General features: G+C 44.2%; 1 protein-coding gene across 2 annotated transcripts; it reads right to left on the reverse strand.

Moving 5' to 3' along the window:
* Positions 1-318: 318 nt before the first annotated feature.
* LOC147604720 (transcription factor ABORTED MICROSPORES-like) lies at positions 319-20,210 on the reverse strand. Of its 2 annotated transcripts, none has more exons than XM_086794943.1 (9): positions 20,138-20,210; positions 19,305-19,416; positions 18,550-18,735; positions 18,266-18,341; positions 18,074-18,142; positions 14,702-15,580; positions 13,978-14,262; positions 13,427-13,597; positions 319-617 (listed from the first exon to the last, which is right to left on the reverse strand). In XM_086794943.1, the coding sequence occupies exons 2-9, from the start codon at positions 19,388-19,390 to the stop codon at positions 477-479; spliced, it is 1,893 nt and encodes a 630-aa protein (XP_086651069.1). In that variant the 5' UTR covers positions 19,391-19,416; positions 20,138-20,210; the 3' UTR covers positions 319-476. The 2 variants fall into 2 exon arrangements, with proteins under 2 accessions (XP_086651069.1, XP_086651068.1); XM_086794942.1 differs by lacking the exon at positions 20,138-20,210 and adding an exon at positions 19,711-19,870.
* Between the last annotated feature and the right edge of the window lie 6,946 nt (positions 20,211-27,156).

A 27,156-nucleotide genomic window follows, 5' to 3' on the forward strand; every position in this document is an offset into this window, starting at 1 on the left:
GCCTCCATTCTTCTATGACACTATCCACCCTGTGGCCATGCCTCCACCACTAACTTTGAGGCCGCCTTTTTGATACTCGGATCTACATGGGTCTCTTTTTAGTGTTGTTTTCACCCACAGTATGCTATGGCTGTTGAATGCCCATTGTGTTCTAGAGAGACCAGACACATGTTTTAAACAAATCATTCTTTGCCACGATCCCCAAGGCTTGTGTCCACAGACAGGTGTGAATCCCCCTTATATTTTCTCGATGCCATATGCAGGGAAATCAGTGCACCAATCTAAGCTCTTAAAATCCATCATACTCTTAATCCCTCTATCATCTTCACAAACACAACATATACAAACAAAGACCCCACCAAACCTCCAAAACTCTAGCTTGAGCATTAGCTTTTCAACTTCAATGCCATCATCTAATAGATTCATAAAGAAGGGACTTGCTTGTATGATTCAGTCCCAAGTTTATATGCATAAATTTAGATGTTAACTGGAGCTAAAAGATCCTTGTCCAAAGGCAAATCACCCAGAATGCAGTTAGTACGAGATTCACACAAAGAAGTCATCTCCATTAAAGACTCCTTCACTTGCTCTGCTTGCATCAACTCCTTATCCCTTATCTGCACATCATCAAAAATAAAATCCAGTTTGGTATCTGTTAACTGTACTTATCTTTATTCATGACATCTTTGAAACTCTCTCCACTCTCTATGCACACGTGCAGAGAGAGAGAGAGAGAGAGAGAGAGAGAGAGAGAGAGAGAGAGTTAATGTCTGCTGAGGCTGAATATGGCCTATGAGACCCAATCAAAAGCAGTACAAATGTTATCTGAAAGAAGAAGCACTGTAGTCTTCCTCCAAGAGCCGCCAGCCACCGAGGAAGCACCTCTCTATGTTGTGTTTCTTCTACTGCTGTAGCAGTGTTTGTACTCTGCTCATTTTGGGGCAGAAAAAAACAGAGATGACTAGGTGTTGATACTTTGTGTGTGTGCAGCAAGAACCAAGCAGTGCCTCTCAGTGTCGGAGCACCTTTTTTATGAATGCAGCTATGGCAAGGGTCTTTCCCCCTTGCAAAGGAAGGAGTGGACGTTTTCTCCATGGTCGATGATATAAAGGCAATGTGTACGGAAAGGTGTCTGTGCGATGCACTCCAGCAAGGTGGGCTGTTCTGTCCTTTGCACTCCAATAGGACACACTTGACAGATCCTCTTTGATTTTAAATCCCTGTGCCATCGTCTCATCTCCAATCTCATCTTATCTTAGGTTGGGTGGGAAGTGTTAACCAAAATGGGAACACTTGGGCCTTGTAGAAGAGGAAGAAGGGAAGGAATGGAAGGGTCTTTGCCGATTTGCACCCTTAGCCATCCAAGAGTAGACTTAAGCCTTGCACAAGGGAGAAGGGAAGGAATGAAAGGGTCTTTGTCAGTTTGCACCCTTAAGCCGTCCATCCCCACTACCCATGCAAGATTTGCACCTCCAACAGAAGGCAGCTCAAGTTGGAACAATTACTGGGCTTAAAGTAATGATGAGAGCTTAGGCATGCTTAGGCGAAATGCAGCAATGAAGCAGATGGCTTACTGTGGTACTGGCTCTGTCACAAAGCTGGGTGTCCCTTGTCGTCTCTCTGCAAAAACTAAATTCTTGTGTACGTGGCTGATTTGTGAGATGTAGTGGGTATACTTGGAGCCATTTTCCATTTCCCAGTGTTTGCTGGGGGCTCTTGTTGTTTGACCTTTGAGAAATTTGTAACGAATTTCTTTTAAACTCTCTCTCTCCATGTGGAAGGTGTAATATGCAGCGGAAGTCTTCGTATTGGAGGATCCTGTCACACAAATGCTCACACCGTCTTCTGTATCCTGAGTTTCGTGAGTTTAGCAATCCATTTTAATACTTCAAACTTTAAAGAGATGAGAGAGAGATATATGAGAACTGTACACCAGATTGGGTCCCAAATTACCCACTCAAGGGCCCCCTATCCCGATAACGAGATAGTATTTGCTTTATTACTTTAGAGAGAATGACTGTGGATTGCAGATAAGCCAAACGCAAGATCTCGGAGGACCGGAAGCCTAGCTGAACTGTACACGGCTGTAGAAACACCTCAATGAACGGATCTCGAGCCTATGCACTCTTCCCAAGGGCATGAGGAAGGGCTGCACACCTGAGGCTGAGAAGGGACTGCGGTGGACTATTCTAAGCTATGTAAATATGCTAAGAATGCTTATGAATGATGTGTTACCTTCACCAGATGACTGAAGCATGTGTGGATGATGCACATAGGTGGAGGAACTGCTGTAGAACTGATGCAGGACTGAAAACGCAGGTAGGACTGCTGTAGAACTGTAAACGCAAGCTGGACTGGACTGAACTGCAGTCGGCTCTGTTATGTGCAAAAACGCAAGTATTGATGCTGATCTGGGGCCTGAAAGAGTGCTGAATGCAGGCGCCTATGGACTGTATGGCTGCGCCTAGATCTGCAAGGGACTGTAGAGCTGCTGAACTGCTACATTGGACTGCTGATGCTGTTGGACTGCTGCGTTGAACTGTAGATGCTGATTGGAAGCAAAACGCAAGACCTCCTGGCTGGAGAAGCAAACGCAGAAGCTCCAATGGGGCTAGATTAGTCTAGGGCTGAAGGCGGGGATGCTCCTAAGGCTGAGGATGAAGGAGCCTAGCTCTATGTAGACTGAATGATGAACTAAGCCCTATGGAAGCCTATTTATACTAACTAGGGACTGGTCAAGTTGGCTGGTCATTTATTTAATAACATTTATATTTATAAATGACCATAAATGCTAAATAAATACCATAAAATATGGAAAAAATACCAAATAAATCCTAGTAAATTCCCCAAGGCTTCTAGGATGTTCTAAATGATGCACAGGCATATGAATGCATATTATGCAGGATGCAGAGTGCTTTCTGATGCAAACCCTAAGGCTTCTACTGACTCTATATACATGAATGATTCTCTCCAAGTGGATTAAGGGACTTGACTGATTGACTAACCCGCTAAGGCTGAGGAATGACCTACGTAGCTCGTGCCTGACTTATCTTGGACTGATGAGGATATACAATGGGGTCATGGCATACGACAAATATCATCCTACTGGGTTCTAATAATGTACAAATGTTGCACTGTTGATGATGAGCCATCTTGTCACCATGCACTGAGTGCAGAGTGCATGTGACAGAAGGTGAGATGCTACCCCCCCCATTCCTCTACTCCATGAAGTACGATTAGTATGACCACGGCTAAGGATTGTGTACCATTTCTTACACACCTCCTCCACGTTGCCCGTGCTTAGACACCCCTTTTCCCCGTTTCTACAATGCATGTACCAACGCATCCCGCCCCGCGACTAAGTAACACAGGGCCTTAAATGGCCATGGCAGATGGGATATATGCTCACATATGATCTCGCCGTTTGCTGCTATTTCTCGGCAATCCAATCCTAGTAAACTACGGAGGATAAACTAGGGGTTACCGGCAAGAAGTAAACTAGGGTTACTGATGTGACTGTGGGGCTAGTGAACTAGAGAAATTGGTAAACTCGGGAAATTGGTAAACTCGGCAACGGAGTCTCGTAAACTTGGAAGGGTAAACTAGGGATTACTAAATTAAGGGTGCTAAATTAGGAAAATTACTGAAGTAGGGATGGTAAACTAGGTAGACATGCATGTTTTTAAGATTCAAATATTCAATCGAAAATAGGTCTAGTAGCAATGACTATTTGGTGAAATGGCTAGCATGAAAGTTTTCACATATGCTAGGTAGGTTCTGGGTTGGAGTCTCAGCTTATGTACCCTCTTTTTGTCCGATCACTTGGTCAAAGTCATCATCGCCGACAGACTCCATGTTCTTACTGTGCCGGATGACTTCACGGGATTACTGCTCACTGACTCCATATAGATCCAGTGCACATGAATGGTGCGTGCTAACTTGGAGAAAAGCAGTGGCACTAAGGTAACGGGTTCTGGGCTGGAAAGAAGTGAAAGGTTAGGAGAAAAACTTTTAGGATAAGAAGGGTGTGACGAGGTAGAAGAGTTTGCGGATGACAAAGAGAGTACCTTGAGAGTCGTAGTCTTCCCCTGTGCAGGAGAACACGTGCCCCTTTTCGAGAAAAAGCGAGAAACCTGCTTTTTGAGAAAAAGTGTCCTTGGTGTTTTTCTTATAGCACAAAACCCTTCCATTTTTTGGAAAAAAAGCATCGTTCCTTCTTTTGTTTTAAAAAACAGGGTTTTCAAGAAAACCTAAGCTTTTTTTTTCCTAAGAAAAACCTCACGGTTTTATTTATCTTTTTTTCTCAAAAGCACACTCATGCTTTTTTCCTCTCCTGTGCAAGTGGAGTGACCTCTCTCTCTCTCTCTCTCTCTCTCTCTCTCTCTGCCCGTGCGTTTCAGGAGCGACCTTCACTCCTCTCTCTCTTCGCACAATTCCACATGCCACGTTTGCAAAGCTGTGCACTGTCCAGGCTGCCCCTGCCTACCTGTGCGACCTGCCTAAACCGCTGCCCATGCTGCTCCCAGTCCTACCACATGCGCTGCCGCTGCCTGTAGCTGTGCCCCTTGCTGTGTGCATGCCGCCCATGCTGCCCAGTGCCTTGCCCATGTGCAAGCCTTTGCGTAGAGCATGATCATATGCACCCGATCCCAGCACCCAGGCTAGCGTGTATGTGCCCAGTCGGCAATGGATACCATGTATCCAGCCTATGCATAGCTGCAAACAGCCAGGACGCTTGGGTTTAGCCGCTCATAGCTGCGTAATAAAAGCAACCTGTGTGCCACGCTCATGGGACAAAGAGAAACCTGAACACATAGAAGAGCCGGCACTTTATGCACGTGGATGGGACTCAGCCAGGACTTCAAGCCCATACATCACCTCCACAATGACTTGCAACATTTCCCACGTGCTCTCCAACATCCATGTCTACCATAGGGTGGCAAAAAGCATAGGCAAAGAGATGCCAGGACTCTTGCACAAGGAAAACAGTCCGATCCCTTTCTTGGAGTTTTCATGGCTTTTTTGGCAAAAGTGACTAGCAATAGCACTATCTTGTGCACTCCCCACGCGTCAACCTATCAATCCCTCACATCCATGGGTTCTCTCCGCGTCAAATATTGGCTCTGATACCAATGTGAGATCTCCACAAACCACTATCAAGCCTACTTTATTTATTAGCTTTTCTGCTTTATTTATAAGCTTTTAGCCCCAGGCTATCAATTATAAGCTCTTAGCTAATCTAGACCTCTTTTTGTTAGCGTCCTTAGCCCATGTGTGAACCCTCCAAGTCCGCACGCCCATCTATGCCCCTAACCCTAATCCTCGGTTAACCCTAACCCTAATCTTAGGTTAGCACACATCCCTAGCCCTAATCCTAGGCCAGTCGAGACGTAACAATCACCCACTGATTCGATCAATTGGACGATCGATAAGGTAGGTTTTGGAGTCCACAGGAACGGCTGCATTAGTGGTGGCCAAGATAGTGGGCGTCTTGTCCATCAAAGTCTACATTGCCTCCCCGGAGGATCTTCTACAAGTTATTGCGCTCCCAAGCCTCCAAGGCAACCCAATTCTTCAGCGGTGGATAGAGTACGTTGGTCTCTCTGGCCAGTGTTTCATCTGCAGGCAAATGGGTCACCTTGCTCGATCTTGCCCTCGGCGTCAGGTTCACAGAGGACGCCCTCCCTGACAACCGCTCGGGGCCTCAACAGGTGCGACCGGCAAGAGTAGGAGACGCACGGCTAGAGACAAGGGTGAAGGCACCTACCAGCTGACTTCTACTACCCATCCCCCCTCCCAAGCCTAGCAAGAGGAGGGGCACTAGCTGTTGGTATAGGTAGTCTGTCACCCTAGGCGCCCCGCCCCGCCCCGCCCCGCCCCCAAAAAAAGGGCCGCCACCCAAATCGCCATGCAGGTGACTCCCCCAAGGTAACAGTGCCATTGGCAATCATTATAAGCATTTAGTTCCTAACTAGGAGATGGATGATGTGGCGACCCCCTGCCCAAGAGATTCCTGCAGATCTTGGCTTGTCCTTCGAGGTTCCAGAGCGAGTGCCCCCACCTCCCCCCCCACCCCCCCAAGTTCTCCTCCCCCTCCAAACCCCCCCTTGGTGCCACTCCTCCCTCGAGCCCGATCGTGATCCCCCCCTACAGTCATGGTCGTGGTTCCTTCCCCCTCCTCTCGCCTCCATCAGAGCCCTCCTCCCCCTCTCCCCCCTTTGTTTCTTCCACCCCTCCCTCAGCCTCCCCTCTCCATTCCCAGAAACCCCTGCCAGGCCCGACTCCCTCCAAAGTTAGCAACCTGGCCCGACCCAAGGCAGTGGAGCGGTGGTCCTCTCTTTCCCTCTCAATATCACTCCCGACGGGGAATGGGATTGTGAGTCTACCTCCTCCGCCATCCACTCTCAACAAGCAGTCCCCCTAGCTCAGCATCTGGGAGATTTCCGTCTATTCAATATCATCACCCAATTCTGGACCCTGGCCCCATGGAACAAGCAGGCTCCTACCTCCGATATTAGGATGGAGACATTGACGCCCCGAGCTTGGAGATGATATTGTATGTGTTCCTCCAAGTGGCAATCACTCTCCCTTTGAGGCCCTTCTTCCGATTCCTTTATTGCGGCGGATGGAGCACACAACAAGCCTACTACAAGGCCAGAGTAGAGAGCTTTACAGAGGACAGGATCTTGGCCCACATCCGGCCTTAGACAGATTGTGATTATTCCCCCTCCAAACTGACTTTGAAGACCCTCCATGGAGAGGGTGTCTTGGGCAGGTGTCACTCCTCCCATCCTTAGTTATGCAGATCATCTCTTGGAATGTTCATGGGATGGGGGAGGGGCTTCCATAGTAGAAGAGGGGTACTACTTTAGGAGTTTCAGAGAGCGGCCCAATTGATTTCTTGTTCTTGCAGGAACATCACCTTTCGACAAGGCGCACCCGCAGATGCAAGAAGATTTTTCTCGGACGCAGCCATACCTTTTGGTCCCCTGCTTTTGACCCTGAGGGGAACCAAGGAGGGGTGTGCATTTCGGTCAATGAGCAGCTGCTTCCGTTAGTGCTAGATTTAGGCATCATTGTTCAGGGGGAGGGCACAGTGGCTAACATTCAAGGTTGGGGAGGACAGTGTGGGTCTCCTCAACATTTATGTACCCGATAGGGTGGTGGGGCAGACTGAGTTCTGGCCCAAGTGAGACAAGCACTTCCCCATGCAAATTTTTGGTGCACAGGTGGAGATTTCAACATGCTGGAGGACCCAGAGGACAGGCAGGGAGGGGGCTTGGATGCTATTACAGGGAGTGAGTACACGGCCTGGGAGGAACTGGTCCTCTGCTTGAGGGGCCAAGATCTATGGCACTTACCAGAGTTTGTCCGCACACCGAGAAGCCTTCGCTTCTCGAGATCAGACCTGCAGGGACCAAACCTCTTGTGCGTTGACAAATTTTATGTGAATGAGTGGGCTTGCAATAGAGGTAGTTTGATTGGTATTCTTGCAGGCTCTACGCTGGATCATTCACTAGTCATCCTCCTCCTGCAGGACACATGGAGACCAAAGCATCAGCAGAGTGTCTGCATCTCTAACTGCTTGATCCAGGACCCAGAGGTCGCCAAAAGGTTTGAGGAGATTTGGGAGACCCTTACTTTTTATGTGGATGAGCGGGCTTGCAATAGAGGTGGTTTCATTGGTATTCTTGCAGGCTCTATGATGGAAAATTCACCAATCATCCTTCTCTTGAAGGACACATGGAGACAAAAGCATCAGCAGAGTGTTTGCATCCCTAACTGCTTGATCCAGGACCCAAAGATCGCCAAAAGGGTTGAGGAGATCTCGGAGACCCTCACTTTTAGGCCAAGAGAGGCGACGGCCGGCGCTCGACTCTGGACTGCAAGAGATCAACATGCTTTTACAGAGTGCAACTCAAGACAAACTCAGAAAGCAGGAGAGGAGTCTTCCCAGGGGCCTAGCCTCCCTCTAGCAGCTGCAGGAGCAAATCCCAGATAGTCCATGGGTGGAGTCTTAGATGGAGGCAACCGGCACAAAGATCCGATCGATCGAGGAGATGAGGGTGGAGTATCAATACCATGCTAGGGCCTCCTTTTGGACTCAGGCATGGGACAAGGTCACCCGTGATTTCTTTGAGACGGCAGGCCCTCACCATCGCAAAGCTGGGGTGTCACGTGCATCCCGCACTTGGATGCCACGTAGACATATCTGTACAAAAGGTGCAGGGCCTGGGGTGGAAAATTGGTCCCATGTGAGCCTAGTTCGGGACGAGTTGGCCAAGGTCCCACTCCAGTTGTCCAAGGTCAGGTGTGAATTGTCTTGCACATGCGTCCAAGGTCAGGTGTGCATTGTCCTTGCACATGCGTCCAAGGTCAGGTGTGCATTGTCCTGCACATGAAACAGTGCCAATCCGCGCTATGAGTCTCCCTCTGGAATGATGTCGGTGGTTCTATGTACCTGGTATGATACTGGATGCCAGACCACTGTGTAGACAGTTAGGGTTTGCATATAGGAACGGGGCCAGCCCATAGGGCTACCTCAAGGTCAGAAATGTGGGCATAAGGGAGGTTTAGAACCGTGCTAGTCCACGCTGTGAGTCTCCCTATGGAATGATGTCGGTGGTTCTGCGTATCTGGTTTGATACTGGATGCCAGACCACTATGTAGACAGTTAGAGTTTGCATATAGGAATGGGGCCAGCCCATAGGGCTACCCCAAGGACAGATATGTGGGCATGGGGGAGCTGTAGAACCACCCCCATAGGGGCCAGGAAGGCCTTGGCTGTGCCCACCAGCCATGGGATGGGGTGGAAGGGCTGTAGGCCAGCCCTAGGGCCCCTGGACAGGCAGGCGACATGGTATCCAACCCTGAGAGGGCTGTCGGCCAGGTGTGGGGCAGCCCACACAGGCTACCCAGCAGCCAGAGACAGAAGCACATGGTGGCCAGCCCCCCATTTATGAGATGCGCAGCTTTTTTAGCATTAAATGCTGAATATTCTAGTCGTGGGACTATTTTCAGTCAGCCGCCTGGGTTTTAGACAGCCGACCAGCACCCTGGAGGGGTATAAATACCCATGGCATAGATTCAGTCCATTCATCTCATATTTCACCGAGTGCTGAAGCTAATCAAAGGACCAAGACAGCCAAGGAAAAGCTAACGCAGAAGGGGTGAAGGATTGAAGGTCAAGGGGAGAGGATTTTCCTCAGCCAAGAAGGTTCAGGTTCAGTCTTTTATTTCAGTTTTGCATCATTCTAATAAAAGCAAATTCACCATCCGTGGTGGGGGCCCTACAGAGGGTATTCAGGACCCAATACTGTGTCCTCTTCTCCCTCTCTCTCTTTCTCTATTTTTCTGCACATCTACATTCAGTTTTGTGCGTTAACTTCATCGCGACAAGTGTGCTGATTTCTTAGCATTGAAGTTACCGATCTCCCTCCAAGCTTCCGCATGTTACATGGGGTGCGGTGGCTGCCTTCAATGAGATCATGGCCTCAAGTCACATGCGAGAGAGACTCTCTAAGGGGCTGATTCACTTGATTTTGAACGAGGGTGGTGACCGTTTGGAGATTCAGCAGTGGCACCCCATCACCCTCCTAGGAAGCACCTACAAAGGCAGTCAAAGGTCGACTGAGATAGATCATAGGCACCTACTCATGATGATTGTTCTCAGTCTTTCACACAGCAGAGAGGATACATTAGTTATGGTGGGACATTGCACATGTTCAGCAACTAGAGATCATTTGATTGGTCAGGATCTGCCTATGATAATACTGAACAGGTTATGTTTGTAATGGTGTCAACCCAAGTTTCCCTTGAGAATTAGAACCTGAAGATGTAGTTCTAGGTGTAGTCCTAGAAAGAATTGACCTACTATACAGCCAATTTCACAGTCATGCATTTAGTAGAGGATATGGTACAGTAGGAGAGTTATATCATGGGTGTTCTAGCTTGGACACAGTCTTAATACTAATAGGAACACTTTCAAAGGTCATTTATGACGAGTGTCCAGATATCTGATAGTTCTATGGTTCTCAAAGAGGGAAGTTATTTTTATCCATTGGGTATGAGGAATTACCCAATCTTGATAGGATAGGTAATTTGATTGGCTACGACAATGGTCTCTATGATGTCACATTGTCCAATTCCTCGAGAGTTGGATTGAGTATTGTTGTGTTCCTCACGATTCTCATTCGAGTTATTCTGTTTTAGTTCCACTGAGATAGTTGTAGGGACAGTGGCTACAGATTTACTAAGTTCCTATGGTAGAGTTATGAGTGGAAAATGCATGAATTGTGAACCAGATTATGGAATCAATTGTTAGATGTAGTTTGAGTTTCCCCTATTTATTTCCAAGACTAGCAATGTCTTCGACTTTTGGGAGCTAGTTTACACCATAGGTTTCTCAGTTTTCTTTCTTAGAAAGATTTTGTTTCCAAGAGTGGAAACGTTTGAGGGGAAGTATGTTACGTACCTAGTACTAATCTTTAGGATCAGTGGTCTAATCCAGTAGGTTAGGGGAGCCCTAGGATTAGAGGAAACAGGCTAATACACGCGACTAAGGCTCATGGATAATACCAAGTATACTGGCTATTTATGACTGGACAGTTAATTTTAGGAGTAGTAGCCACTATATAAGTGAGACTTGGCTTATTATTGTTCATAGTTATTCAATCTATGGCCAATGATGGACCAGGATTACTGTTAGGAACATGATCGGATTCGAAGGATCATGGATGGTCACGTCGAAGGCCTCAGCACGCAGGCATTGGTGGTATACCAATGCTGACTGAAATGGTTCGTGGGAATTGGAGCCTTAGCCTCTAGCTTGAGGGAGGTTTACGGATGCTAACCTACGGTTGGGTGGTGAGCTAGCCTGCACCCCTCTTAGCGGGTTTGTACTAATCACTCGTGTTTTGGGGTTGTAACATTAATATGAGGGTGGAGCATTGATATCCAACAATCCTCACCAAAGCCATCAGCTAATGCCTGCAGCCTCTCATCTCCCTGACCTCATCCATGTCACCCAAACCGGCTTCATTCAGGGTAGGAGCATCTTGGATAACATCTTCACCTTTTGAGAGGCGACAGCTACAGCTAGGCTTCGCAAGGAGGACATGGCAATTCTACTTTTGGATTTTGAGAAGGCCTATTACAGGGTTGATTGGGCTTTTCTAGAGGGCACCATGCTTAGGATGGGTTTTCCGGCTGGATGGATTAGAGGTGTCTCCGCCTTGTATTTGGCAGCTCACACTCAGATCCTCATCCAGGGGACCACAGGGGACAGGTTTCCGATCTCCAGATCAGTCAGACCAGGATGCCCCCCTCGCCACTTTCCTCTTCCTCTTTGTGGCGGAGGTGATATGCAGCTTTCTCTCCGCGCAGGAACAGGATTCCAGGGTCTCCACCTCCCCATCAAATCCCAGGAGGAGCTACTTGACCAGGAGTTCGCAGACGACACAGCCATCTACCTCTCGGAAGGGGAGGGGAACCTTCATGTATTTTCCCTCACCATTGAGTCTTTCTCCTTAGCCTCCAGAGCTCAGATCAACTGGCACAGGTCATGTGGTTTTTGGGTAGGATCATCACCCACCCCGGCTTGGCGCCCAGTTGAGTCATTTCAGTGGATCCCCAAGGACCCCCGGTTGGATACCTCGGGTGTAAGGTTGGGATTGGCATCTCAGCCGAGCAACAGGTAGTCCCCCTTCTTCTGAGCATTTGGAAGAAGGTTTTGCGTTGGAGCATGGTCATCGGCATCTTCAGTGCTGAGCCCCTATAGGTGGGAAGTTTGACAAGTGAATGGAAGAAAGCACTAGGTAGTTGGGCATCCTCCTAGTCTAGACCACGACTTACACACATAGCCAAGAAGCGCTTCACATGGTCATCGGCACCTTCAGTGACTGGGCCTTACAGGTGCCACAGCTTCTTTTTGAGGGCAGGGGCACAGATCCTGTTATATTTGTCTGTAGAGATGTTATCTTCAAGATATCCCCCAGTTACGATGCACACCACCTCCACCGAGTATTGACACCACCTAGTAGATTATTGCTAGCATTACGGTGTGGCATATCTGGAAGACCATATGCTCAGAGGCCTTCAAGGGTATTCATGTTTATGACAGCCAGTGTATTTGCAGTATATGGAGTGACATCGTTCACACTCTTTTGGCCACCTGGGCCTGCATACAGGGATCTTCTAGAGCTGCGCAAACAAAACGCAGCAGATTTATGAGAGTGATACCATGGTATTTTTTTCTCCTCCACTCCTACGGGAATTTTAGGGCGGAATAGTGCCCCCGATTGGTTGAGATCTCCCTACCTTTTGGTTTGAGATCTCCATTTGTATGAATTTATTTTACTTAAAGAAGTCTCTTTTTTTTTTAATGGCTGCTTGCCATGGACAGACGTGGAGGGGGTTTACAGGGAGTGACAAATTTGACTAGCTTTCTTCTGCTGTAGCAATGTAGGGTGAGGGGGCTCTTGGTTGGACTCCCACGGGAACGTATGTTCCAAGCATCTTCAACCTTCTAGACTAGCTCAACCGACTAATGCAAAAAGTACTCGGGGCTCCTGATACTCACGAGTGTTCCACCATGACCGCGTTAGCAGACTTGGCTGCCTATCCGTGCTAAAGGGATGTGCTGATTGCTTCACAAGAGAGAGGGGGTTCACTCTTGGGTGGTATACCTCACGAGTTGTCATACAGTAAGAAAAGACAGGGCTACTCTGCCTCTCTTTCTTCACTGGTCGTACACACAACAACAATGAATACCACTAGCATGAAACATTAATTAGCAACACTTAAATCAATACAGAAGTAACACACAAGAATACACCAGCAACACCCGAATAGTTTCTTAAGAAGATTGTTACAGGATCAGCTCACAGTACCAATGAGAACGATCACAATGAACAGTTAGCTCTATCCTGTGTATGCACCATCCACTGCAATACCTACTGTGCACCCCATTTAAAAAAAATTGCCACTCCTTCAGTGCACCGTATCTCCAGCATGAGGTAGTTTGTCCCATACTCTCTAGCCAAACACCCACCGCAAGGCCCCAATGTGAGCTATCAGCTAGAGGAAAAGTGTGCATGGGCAATGGCTGTCCCAGAGGTGCCAAAAAAAACTCAAATAGATCTATCCTTTCATGCCCTGAGTGACGCAGGGGGCATTACCCCAACTGTGTTGTATAATCGAGGAAAGGAGTACCCTTATGGTCAGGGCAGCCAGCCGGTTCTTGCAAACATACAGAAGCCAGGGGCTTCTTTGCCCACAGCCAAACACAGCCCACATTAAACCTGAACTGAAGGACTTGAGCTTGCAGCAGTGGCCTCTTGTGCTAAACAATAATCTAGACTCTTTGCAAAACATGAAGAAAATGTCATTTAACATGATTGCATGATCTGTTCATTAGAAGCATTACCTCAGCATTGAAGACATTTAGAACAAGTCCTCGAAAAGTGGTTATGTTGGCATGCAAGACATCGAGCCCCAGAACATCGAGAGCCTGCATTAACTTGACAAAAACACCAGGCCTTTTCTCACAAAATATCCTCAAGCTAAATATGTGTCCATCCATTTTACTTACTTCCACCTGAAAACCGAAAAACAAGTCCTGATCAGTTAACATCTTAATGATTATGACGGCCACCCAACAGATCTTCTAACAGCAATGATGGGTGGGTTATATTTGTTAGGGCCCTTAAGAAGTTTAAGTTTGGCAAAGCCATAGGTTGTAAGGTCTTGACACTACATCTTTTAACAATGGTTTTGACAAACATCTTGTCACATCAACTTACAAATAATAGTTTTGACAAGCAAACACTTACTTAAGGCCCTCTTATACATAATAAACCACCTGTGTCATTGCTGTCAAAACATAGGGGACAGCTGTTCATAGGCAGGAAATCGAGGCCATCAGCAATTTGCAGGCTACTGTAAACAGCCTAAGATTGCATCTGGCCAGTTTCTTACCTGCATAGGCTGGTTCAAGTCATCAGTTCTCCTGTCATTAATCTCACAGGAGATCTTTATTTGGTCCGTCTTTAATGAGCATTGGACTTCATCTACTCTCACTATATTCCCATTTTCTTCAATTTGATGCCCACCACTACCATCCTCCTGCTGCAGCGAAGAGGCACGATTCTGTTGCATGTCCTCTTCTCTTGTTTCTAAAAGTTCTTCCTGTAGCTCTTTGACTTGTTGTTGAAGCTCTTTTACATATTCAATTGCATCTCCAAGAATAGATGCCCTGTCCATCTGCTCAAACACCTCTAAGTCAAATGCACACACATATACACATTTGCTTGTGAATACACTGCAACCACCATGCGCAGTCATGCAGACACCCATTTATCAAAACAAAGGAGCTCAAAATTGAAAACACATACCCACAGATTCACTCACACGCGCGCGCGTGCACGCAAATACACATTCAACTGCATGCACACATGCACCATGTAAATATGCACACACACATTTATTTAAACAAAAGAGCTCAAACTTGAAAAAAAACACAAACACGTACACGCACATGCAACCATTATGCATATACAGACTGCTCCACACAAACAAGAAAACTCATCCAGACATGCATCCCCAAAAGCACTCACATCAACGACAAACCCAAAATAGGCAGACCTGTAGTGATTCCTAGCTTGTTTGCTGGCAAGATTTAGTATGTAGAAAAAACACCTGCCTTAGTGATCTTAGGCACCAATGCACGCAAGGAATAGAGGCGTTCATTCAATTTCTTCCGCCGTTTGCGCTCAGCAACTAGGTTTTTGGACAAATGTCTTCGTCCCGACCTCGCAACTCCTTTCTCTTCATCATCCTCCATTTGGTCACTGCAATCAGATGAGTCAGCACGCATCTCCTGCTTCACGTCCCTATCGGAAACCTCCTTTGATAGACCACTTGCATGGGGAGAGTCAATAAAAGTAGACTTTTGGTGAGGATAATTTGAAGCCACAGGTATGATGATATCAGGAAAATTCTGATCAGCCGGCAACATGGCTCTTTCTGGATGGATAGAGTCACCTATCCCTTCAAAAAGGTCATGCCGTTGCTTTTGGCTTGAGAAGGATGGTGCTTGGCTTGTTTGCCCAGAGAAGTTGAGCTTCTGTGAACCCATTTGGATAGAAAGATTATTCTCATGTATTTGAGCTTCATGACTCCACGTGCCCAAGTCTGTGGATGGCGTCCAAGGGAACTGATTGTTTCCACTTGAAGTCACATCGTAGCGGTAGCCTTTTGGGTCTCCATTCCCTCCACAAATACCTACATTTGTGTGGTATTTCTTCATAGACTTGTCTTCAAGTAATCCTTGGAAATTTTGCAAGTCCTTACCAAACCCTGAAGTTAGCGGTGATTCTGGCATGCTGACTACCATTGGTGCCATGTTCACCCCACCAAAGAAGCTATTCATCTCAAAAGACCCTTTGTTGCTTCCTGATTGGAATTGTTGTCCTTGTAAAGCCACCCTTTCACTTTCGACCAAGGGATTTGTGTTGCTTCCCAGCCATATATCCCCGCATTTATCCATCACTAGTTGAATGAGTGAGGGATTTTCTATGGCCTGCCATCAAGGTTGAAATATTGTTGAAATGGAGACATCTATATGAACACATTCCAATTTGCCAGCAACCAAAGGAATAAATCTTAAGTTCCAGTTCACAGGCAACACACACAGACGCGCACACATGCACACACATGGGTGTGTGCATGTGTGCACACACACATGGGTGCGCACATGCACGCTCACACACACACACAGATTGCAAATGTAGTTAACACCAAGACATCTATTTGAGCATGTTTAATTTGCATAATAACTCTGAAGTCTCATTGAGGAGAGCGATAACACATATCAAAATCAGCCTGCAACCCTCTGGCACCATGCACCCAGGGAGTCATTACAGAGAGTGCCTCCAGAGAGCCTGAAGTCCCCGCCCACAGAGATCTAGAACCTACATCCGCCAGCTGCAGATCCAGGACACCCTCAGACGCCATAGAAATGTACCACCACAGGAAGTGAACATTGCTGCACTGTACACCATTCAGAAGAAGGATGAGCTTTAACTCTCTTTTTGTATACCATGCACCTTGGGAGTTATTACAGAGAGGCAGTCCCTCCAGAGAGCCGGACGTCCCCGCCCACAGAGATCTGGACCCTACATCCGCCAGCTGCAGATCCAGGACATCCTCAGACTAGAGAGGTACGACCACAGGAGGTGAGCATTGCTGCACTGTACACCATTCAGAAGAAGGATGAGCTTTAACTCTCTTTTTGTATACACAGGTTCATGTCCACCACAGGAGGTGCACATTGCTGCACTGTACACTATTCAGGAGAAGGATGAGCTTTAACTCTCTTTTTGTATACACGGGTTCATGTAGTACGTGGGCCCATTCTATCTGGTAAATGTTTCTTTTTTCATGTTTCTGACATCCAGTTATTCATGGACAACATGTACTCATTTTCAGTCTCATTGACCATTTGGGTATTTCGTAGCTGTTTAATACACACACACACTCTCTCTCTCTCTCTCTCTCTCTCTCTCTCTCTCTCTCTCTCTCTCACACACACACACACACACACACACACACAAAAACGTGGACAAGCAAATGTATAGTCTGTTAGGTTATGTATGTATATAAGTGTTCAATGTATGGTGAAAAACAGATGCCTTCATAACCTGAGATGTGTTTGATGGTACGAGCAAGTTGCAGGTTGAATCCAAAAGTAGTTTAAGAAGATTGATCTTTAATTTTCTCACTAGTCGGCACAAGCCTGAGATCTCTAAATTAATTTTATTTAAGTTCTTGGGAAATTACTCTAATGCTGCCTTCTCTAAGCAATCTCTAAATTGACTTTATTTAAGTTCTTGGGAAATTACTCTAATGCTGCCTTCTCTAAGCAATCTTGAGAACTCATGAACGCAATCTTGACAACATGATACAATCGATTCATTATGCATACTGGAACTCTTAAGCTGCAAGATAAGCAGCAGTCATAAACCTATTCTTCGATAGAAGCCTTGTTAGTCATAAACCTATTCGATAGAAGCCTTGTTAGTCATAAACTCTAATGCTGCCTTCTCTAAGCAATCTTGACAACTCGAGAATGCAATCTTGACAACACAATACAGTCGATTCATTATGCAAACCCAAACTCTTAAGCTGCAGGATTAGCAGCAGTCATAAACCTATTCGCTGAAAGCCTTGTTAGCCTCCTAGCCTCCGTGCTTAACTTGTATCTAAAACCACCTCCTCCTTTAGCCTTAGACACAGCCTTTTCCCCTTCTTTTTCTTTCATATGCCTTTATATTCTAAGCCTCTTCCTCACAGCCTTTCAAGTATTTTGATGACAATTTGGGAGATCAGACATACTCCAAAAGGAGTGCCAGGCCTGTGATGTCCTCCTTGCAATCCTCCTTGCAAGGTGTGGGGCCCGGTTCCTTTGCCCCAGCAACCGCACCACAAGTGATAAAGTGAGCTCCCATTCAGTTGTGCGTAAATAGGTGCAGGATCCTCTACCATGCCCAAGCAACCGCACCACAAGTGATAAAGTGAGCTCCCATTCGGTCATGCATAAATAGTGCAGGATCTGCTGCCCGAGCTGCCTCTAGGTCTTCGTAATGCTGATCGCCACAAAATGGGGGTAAGGAGCCTTGATTATACGCTCCAAAGAATCCCCTACTACTTGTCACCTGTTGGTCTGCATGTACCTACGCTTGCTGATAAAATAGCCCGGCTGCCCTTGAATGTGCCTCCGTGCCCACTGCTTCCTAGAGACTTCTAGTAAGTAATATAAAATCATACAAAGGGAGATCTCAAACCAAAAGGTAGGGAGATCTCAACCAAAAGGGGCACTATGCTAGACCAATAAAAAAGGCTTTGAATCTCCTATCATATGTCATGCCTGCTCCTTCCTATCTTTGACTTGCCATTAACAAGCAGTATCAACCTAAAGGGCCCAAAGGGCATGATTTTTGCTGCACCAAAATCTACCAACAATGAATGCATTTTTAATCCAATAGACAATTGAGAAAGGTAAAGGAAACCTCACTTGATTCGATAGACCAAGCTCAATAAGTCCAGTTGGCATAGGAACATAGACTTTGGCCTGAGAAACCTCCTGCAGATCTCAGCCTCCAACACCTTACTTTTTCGGTAAAAACCACACAAGCGGCAACAAAACCATACAGCCTAGAATGTTGTCTTATGGCATCACAAGTTGAAGTCTAAAGAGAGCCCATACCTTTGACGAACATGTGTCAGAACTTGTAAGATTAACCCACCGTGGTTGGCCCGTAAACAACACCTGACCATGTATTCTGCGCCATTCGACAGCATAATATTATTTGAATCCCCCCACTCCACACACACACAGAGTTTAGTATTACATTAGCATAATATTATTTGAATCCCCCCACTCCACACACACACACAGAGTTTAGTATTACATTATGGTTAAGAAAATGCCTTCATAGCTTATGATATATCACAGTTCGAGGCCTAGTAGGCATGTTTAGATTAGATTACCCAGAATCCAGAGGGATTGACAATGGTATCTGCATCAAAAATTCACAAACTTTGAGCTTGACATGTTGGACTGCATTGTCGGGGCACTTTAGGCCTTCCAAGTAAGTTGCAGGTGAAATGAATTCTGTTTCTGGTAGGAGTTGTGCCGTTGCGCCACTGCAACAACAACCTGTCAACTCAACGGACCTGTAAGAACACCCATGGGATTGTTGGAATGCATACATCATTGGATCCACCAACAGAGGAGAAGTTAAATGCATAAATACATGCATGCATGCCTGTGCTATAGCTTCAAGCTATTGGTACGATACATCCATTGGCCAATTATGCATGATGAGGGGACAGTTACTTCAAGAGTGCCAGATGCAGGTGCAAAGAGGTGGGGAGCACACAAAACAGACCCGTATACACCCACCCACCCCCCCCCCCCCAAAAAAAAAAAAAAATGCATGCTTCCTTATCCATACAGTATGAGATGGTGAGGGGACTCCTGAAAATGTCTAGTATCTACTATGCTCGGTTTAAAGCTTTCACTTCACACAAGAGTACTGAAAGGTACGGAACATACCATTTGGTACCATAAACACTGCAACATATAAGGGGGTTTAAGTATGTGCCCAGTTAAGGCATGTTTAGAATGCCGTATTATACATGGCAGTACCCAAAAGGAGTTCTGCAACTATGTACACGTGGTTTTACAGAAAGGGAATCTCTCTTAACAAAGTAGCTGACGGTATTTATAGAGCTTTTTGTACCTTTGATCATCACTAAGCCTCCAGTAAATGACATAATCAACGCCCTTCCCGCCTACCAAGTATCGAAGCTGCTCATGTGGACCCATCAAATTAGCATGTTTGAGCTCTTCTCCTGCAAGACATTGGGGCATATATATTTGTTGATTATGTGGTTATTTGCATTGATAACTGCGCTTATATAAAGCATAAGGTTCAAATAAAATGGAAGCAACTAAAACTAGATGAAATGATTAAATGTAAGCAATTGTTACATATAGTTAGAAAGCATATATGCTCACTTACTCAAAGAAAGCAAATATAGGCAGATTATGTACTCAAGGTAGCTAATCAGATATAAGCTTGCATTTATACAACCTGATTAAATGCAAGCAATTAGAGGCAAATTAAGAAAAAATTAAAGAGAAACCTTGTGCTTGTGTTGGAGCCCAGAAGAGGCTAGCTAGGGGGAGAGCCACAATCCTTAGCCGGCACGAAGCATAAAAGGTTTTGTACAGCTCTCAAACTAAGGTGAAGAGCTGGTGGCTGGGCTCAAAATGCATTTAAAAAAAACAAGGAGGGTGACGGTTGGGCAGCATGCAAAGAATGCCCAAAAAGCAGAAAAGCACAAAAAAAACAAAAACAAAAACAAAAACAAGACACAAAAACAAAATCAAAATCAAAACCACACACAGACACCCAAAAAATGGGTTTAACTGTGAAAGCAAAATTTAGATTTAGAAAAGAAGAGTGCCCAAAGAAAAAGAAAAAATAATTCTTTAAAAAAAAAAAAACAAGCAAGCGGAAAATCTCATAGAGGAAATAAAAAATAGGGAAAACGTGAGCTACCAACTCACCATGCTTTCTCTCAGAAACTCTATTTCTTCTAGTCTTTCTCGAAGCAGGCTTTTAAATAGCTGAATTTAATGGCCTCTTCAACTCTTTAAGAAAGGTGGCGCCGCTGCTGGGATTTTTTATTTTTAACGAACAAATTATTATTTTTTCTTTGTAAAGAAAGTTGGCCTTTGTGCGTGTGGGGTTTTATTGTCGCTTTAGTGTTTGTGGAGTAGATAGGAGGAAGGAGATTTTGGGAGGTTGATGGTAACGCGTACCCACCCGCAGCATCATTTTTCTCATGATTCCTTAGCTTGTGCCAGTATGTAACTCGTGTGTGCAGGTCACCTAGCCACCCCTCCTCCTCCTCCTCCTCCTCCTCCTCTCTCTCTCTCTCTCTCTCTCTCTCTCTCTATATATATATATATATCTATGTATATATATATATGTGTGTATATGTATGTATGTATGCACCTTCTCTCCATGCACATGTATATATGCACCTTCTCTCTCTCCATGTACATGTATATATGTGTGTGTTTGTAAAGAAAGAGAATAGCATACCCCTTCTCTCTCTCCATGCACATGTATATATGTGTGCATTTGTATGTATGTATATATGTGTGCACATGCACATGTTTATATGTGTGTTTGTAAAGAAAGAGAATAGCATACCCCTTCTCTCTCTCTATAAAAAAATACACACACAAGGTTTCGCACTCTCTCTCTCTCTCAGTGTGTACGTGTATCCCTCAGTGTGTACGTGTATCCCTTAGTGTGTGTATGAGAGAGAGAGAGTGAGAGAGAGAGAGTGAGAACCTAAAGAAATCCTCCCCACATATTCTCCACAAAATAATCTCACACCTTTATTGTTTCTCAATACACTTCTCAAGGTGTGTATCGTCAAGATAGCTTTTTTGCGAGAAATCATATCTCACCAACCACAAGTCAGCTTCTAATGAGATTTTGTGGGTAGCAAAATTGCATTATGGGCTACAACTTTGAAGAAGAAGTCCAAATTTTACACTAATTAGCTACAGCAAGCTGAACTGTAGGCGGCGCCAATTATGTAGTTTACAAGTTCCAACACTTTTGCAAATTGAATGGTTCTCCTTAAATATTCCCTTCAAAATACCATAAAAATATAGTTTTTTTAAGGTAGAAAATTGCAATTGAAAAAAATTACTATAGCCTTTTTTGTTGTTTTGAAATTCACATGAATTTTAAGTAAAGTGCCTCTTGAGAAAGTGAAAAAACTCATCTATATTTCAAGAGCGTTTGGTCTTATATGTTTCCTGCTATCCCATGAAATTTATCTATGTTTCGTGCTTTATCAAATCCCATGAAATTTGCTCATTCAAGAATTAGAATAAATTGTTAAGTTAGTCAAAAAAATTCATAAATTACACGTAATTTAGATTTCTTTAATTTCAAATTGAATTTACAATCTTGAAAGAACACGAGTAATATTTAATAGTCTATCCACTAGTGTGAACCAATCTAGTCACACTTACACCATCCACGTCATCATCATCTATTTCATCAGTGGTGTTATTAACTAAGGTATCCATCCCTCTGCATCCTCCATATGGCCATGAGCTTCTTAGCATGCCACCTACATTAAAAAAGGGAGAAAACATTTAGCATTTGTAAATATATATGTTCATATACATAGAAAATATTCACACTACACATTGTACTTTCATGTATTTAGTTAGCCTCTTAGTCGCTTGTCAAGCCGATCACGAGCTCACATTATGCACCCCAATGTATGTGGATAAAGATCAAGACAGAAAAAAGACAGCTTGTTTATATGTTGTAATTCACTTCCCATTTCCTAATGGATCTAGTGGATTAAGAAAAAGGGAAAAGGTTAATCGGCATTTACACACATCATGATATTGAAGCTTTTACAAAAGGACATGCCACTTACACACTTATCATGATATCGAAGTTTTTATAAAAGGGCATGCCAATGCCAAATATTGCAAAAAGCGGGTGAAGCTTGATTTGCGATGCTAGAGCAAAGAGGTTGGCATCCTAGGAAATAGAGTAAAGGCCATGTGGCAGTGGCTAATGTGATAGGCACTCAAGCAAAGCTAGATGAAAACACTTATAAGCAAAAACACCTTGGGCATGGGGTTGAGCTTGAATATAACTTAGGGTCATGTTCACACCAATGGTGGTCATATGTGTAGTAGTTGCTTAATACCTTGATCTTATACGTGATGAAACTCTAATTTATATTTGTTTTACATTTTGATGGCCATTAGGTTTCACTAACGAATATGTAAGATAGCACGTGTGCCAAAAGGGTTTTTGTTTTTTGTGGAGTTACATATATATGCGTAAGAGGTTCTTTAATTCAAAAAGCAAAATTTTCCATACAAAAGGGGTACTTTTATAATTTACAAAAGGGGTGTATATAGGTTATAAAAATTCATAGGTGGGAGGGTTTTAATCAACAAAAGGGTTTCTTGTAGAGTTATATACATAAGTGGTTTCCACTTTACAGATGGCTCAAGAAGCAAGGGTTCCATCTCCACAACCTACTCAAGAAGAAGACCCTCTTGGCTCACAAGATGAAGTTTATGAAGCACATGAGTACTTTGCACAAGGAGCACTAGAAGAAGAGGCACAAGAAGCCCAAGCAGAGATTGGCCAGCAACCCAAAGAAAGAGCTTCAACAACAAGGAACATGGGAGAAAGCAAGCTTCATACTCTTTGACCAATTCCTCACTCTTTCCCAAATCATACCCAAATCCATAGCTTTTGCCTCTATAAGTATCCTACCTCCATGTCCATCCAAAGACCACCTCCATTAAACCCTCAAGGAATTTATAGATTGTTCCCAACCATCTCATCTCACATGGTGCTTATACATATTAGCTCATACAACCCCATGCATCACTCACCAATGGGTTGAGCTCTTCGACTATGTGGTCGAGACTTCCAAGAGATACATGCTCCACCAACAAGAGGAGCTTAAGTGCCGATGAGCTCATCCAAGAGGAGCTCAAGAATTTCAACCTCTTTATATAATGCCAAGGAAAAGGTTACCAAATTAGAAGCCGAGCTCAAAGAAGCAAGAAGGAAGGCAACAAGCTTGAGAACAAGGTCGTAGTAGCTGAGGCAACATATGAAGGAAGCCAACTAGCTTGAGAATGAGGTAGTGGCTAGGCACATGCAAATGAAAAGGCAAGTCTCATGAAAGAGGTTCAGAAATCCAAAGAAGAAGAAGAGAACTAGCGAAAGCTACAAATACATTTACAAAAGACACCAAAGAAGCCATCAAGGCAACTAAAGAGGCAACAAAGGCCCTAACAAAATTTTGTCAAAATTACAAGCGAGCACTTGCTAGGTGGATAACTAGAGATGAAGCATACCAAGAGATCCTCCAACACAAAGAGGACACCATTTTAGAGGCACGCATATAAATCAAAAAGCTGGAAGCTAATGCCTTAGAGGATACCCCATTATCCGAGAGCTTAACCAAAAGAAGCTGGATCTAGTCCTTTCATGGGTGGTTGACCTTGATACCTTGCGAACAAGTTATCAGTTCCATGTGGATACTCTCAACCCTGTCAACCATGGATACCTTGAAAGCAGGTTGTCGGCCCCCCATGGATACTCTCACCCTCATCAATCGCACTCTTTCTCTCTCTCTCTCTCTCTCTCTCTCTCTCTCTCTCTCTCTCTCTCTCTCTCTCTCTCTCTCTCTCTACCTACCTCAGTTCCGTATCTTTTTATTCAATCTCCACCCTCACCTTCTCTGTCCTCCTCTCTTGCATCAATAACTCGATGCAACCAACCCTCACCACCCTCTTCTTCCATGGCCAATTGTTAACCACTCCAATCTCCAACCCCACATTCTCCACCCTCCTCTCTTATATTGATCAACCGACCCTCGCTACCCTCGTCTTCCATGGCCAATTGTTAACCACTTTGATATCCATGCTCATCAGCACACAAGCTTCCTCTCTACCACATTTTAATATCTTTTCATTTGATCTTTACCCTCAATTCTCCTCTCTCGCATCGATAACTTGATGCAACCAACCTTCCCCACCCTCTTCTTCCATGGCCAATTGTTAACCACTCGAGCAAACATCTTACTTCCATGGCTAGTCATTAACCACTGTCGTTAACATGGTATCACATGCCCATCCTACTTCCATTAAGAAGCTTCTCTATCTTACTTTTCTATAGACAGATGCTTATCTTTTATAAGATAGTGCTAGAATTTATTAAGCAACCTTACTTTGTTCTTATCGTGCTAAATGGTAAGTCTATTACTTTGTGTAAATAATTCCTTAAGGCTATCTCTTCCATGGCTAATTGTTACACTCCAATTATAACATGGTTTGATTGGCCCATCCTACCTTGGTTAAAAGTCTGTAACTTTTTATATATAGTTTCTTAAGGCTAGACATAGTAGCCATGTACTATGGATGGCCAAGTGTAAACACTAGCCACTTGATAAGGTAATTTTGACATTCAACAATACACAATCATTCCCCTTGCAATAGAATACTTATTAGCTCTCTTTCCTCTTCTCTAAACTCTCTTGCTTGTGTTCTTTTGAATCCTTACATAGGTAGATGGAATACTTATTAGCTCTCTTTCCTCTTCTCTCTAAACTCTCTTGCTTGTGCTCTTTTGAATCCTTACATAGGTAGATGGATGCATACTTAGGTTGGAATACAACTATGCATAATCATTCCCCTTATAATAGAATACTTATTAGCTCTATTTCCTATTTACTTCCCTTGTAATATAATACTTATTAGCTCTCTTTCCTCTTCTATGAACTCTCTTTATTGTGTTCTTTTGAATTCTTACATAGCTAGATGGATTCATACTTGAGTTGATTATAAGATGAGCTTCCCCTCTTCTTTCACCTCTTGTGGGACAGATCCATGGTGTGGGAATCTGTTTCTTTCCTCCATCAAGGCAGTTCAATATCTTCCTCCGTCAAGGCAGTTCAATCTCTTCCTCCATCAAGGCAGTTCAATCTCTTCCTCCACACCCTATGGCCATGGAGCTCTTTTGGCTACTCTCTGGATGACAACAAAATGAGGAGAGGATCTAGATGATGAGGATCTCAACGATGAGCTAACACACCCACCACAACCACAAAGTTACATTTAATGGCTCTAAGGTAAACCTCCCAACAACACATGTTTCAATAAAGCTATGTAAGCTTTCAACTTAAACATATGTGCCCCCCCTCCCCCCCCCCCGACGGCCACGTGAGGGCAACATGTAGAGTAGCTTAAGCACTCAACTATGAATCTGATCCATATCAAGGTATTACGATTACTCAATATTGCTATGTGTCCATTAGGAGATCACATCGAAAAGCCATAAGATTTTGGAGCCTCAGATTTTGTTGTTCTGAATCTTATTTTTATATGAAGTTTTTAGGACATTTGATTTACATATTTTGGAAGGATTGGCCATTTGTATGATTTGTAGGCCCAAAGGCTTGGATTTTATTGCATTACGTCAAGGGATTTCTTAGGTTCCAATAGAAGCCCTAATCTTTGTGTATTAGACTGTGGAAAATTGTGTTTTTTCTTGTTTTTGCATTGCATGCATTCGGTAGCAATAGAGGAGAAAAAATCAACCAAAAAAACAACCATTAAGCATTTCATTACTTGTAGAAACCCCTTCATTAGGAGTAGAAACATTAAACACCCCCCAAACAAGTGTAAGAGACCAAGGCAAACAAGAAAAACCAAGTCTAAAACAACAGAAACAACTCTTTGGTTGGCCACATGAGCCCACGTTCCTCATAATATTTAGATGTCATGTGAGTCTAAACATACATAATGTGAGCCTACATAGACATGACCTGAACCTACATATGTGGCGTGAGTGTGGTCCCCCCAACGTGAGCCTAGAGGTATTTATTAAATATTTTCAAAGTCTAATAGTGAGTCCAGTAGTGTGAGCACTCTAGGTGTAAACACCCTCTTATTAACAAAACATAAGATGATATATTTGTTTGAGATTTTTTTGGTTTTTTACTCACTTTGTTTTTGGCAATCATAAGCAAGGTTAGATGTGATTTGTGTTAGTGGGAAAACTAAGAGATGTTAATAATGGGAGAGAAGAGAGGGAAGGATCTGGAGGAACGTAGACATAATCATCAGAACGAGATAGTGATTCTCAGTTCCTCATTTGATTCATTGAAGTGACATTCATCATTTAAAGAAATTGTCCTTCGATGATGTCCCTTCGTGTGGCAAGATTCTTGTCAAATGTTGTTAAGTAGGACCTATTCATGCACGCTTCTTCTCATATGCTTTTTATGCTTTTATGTATATATAAGTACTCTTATGAAGAAAATATATATGAAGTACAAGAATCAAGTCATATAGACTCTTATTGAACTGCTCTGTGTGTTGAAGTAGCCACTAGTTAGCAAGGATTGAAAGAATTACGTCGACTTGTGAGGCTAATATAGACTAGGCTTTCGCCCACCATGGCCCTCCCATCCAGATATGTACCTAGAAGTTGTTGATTGGTGAGGCTTTGGTACAAATTTCCTCAAGTGCATGAGTATGGATTTGTACTCATAGAGTAGCTACTGCTACATTAACATCATAGCCAAAAGAATAGTAAGTTATAAGCTTAACAAAAATGGAATGGCTATTTAAGATCCTTGGGAGTTGTTTGTGATATTCTACCACTTTTAAGTAGGCCAGATGTGTGACTCCCTTCTTGTGTTTGTGTTTGTGTTTTTTTTTAAATTTTGGTTACCACCTTGCGAGAGCAACAGGTGCATGTGGCTACTCTCTTTTTTGAGAGAATAGGTTCTTATGTTTACCGCATAGCTTCTGCACTTACGCTTCACATCCAGAGGGGTGAAAAGAGCATTGTAAGTTTGTCTTTGATGCCCTCATAAGTCTCCATTGTAGACGTGGGAATTGACTCTTGGATTTTTGGCTCAAATGTTGTCGAGGCAGTAGGTAAGACTGCTAGTTGGTTACCATTGGGGTTGCTTGAACACACAAGCTCTTGTGTAGGTGCTGAT

This window comes from Cibotium barometz, chromosome 61 (assembly GCF_041138505.1).
Source record: "Cibotium barometz isolate CiBa-2024 chromosome 61, ASM4113850v1, whole genome shotgun sequence".
In the NCBI taxonomy this organism is placed as follows: Eukaryota; Viridiplantae; Streptophyta; class Polypodiopsida; order Cyatheales; family Cibotiaceae; genus Cibotium; species Cibotium barometz.

Excerpts from the sequence above, each read along its gene's own strand:
- LOC147604720 (XM_086794943.1), bottom strand. The coding sequence starts at position 19,390 with ATGGGTCCACATGAGCAGCTTCGATACTTGGTAGGCGGGAAGGGCGTT. Across the intron at positions 18,736-19,304 it reads AGGCTTAGTGATGATCAAAG|GTCCGTTGAGTTGACAGGTT; the intron begins GTACAAAAAGCT and ends GTGTTCTTACAG. Across the intron at positions 18,342-18,549 it reads TCAATCCCTCTGGATTCTGG|AATACATGGTCAGGTGTTGT; the intron begins GTAATCTAATCT and ends CGAATGGCGCAG.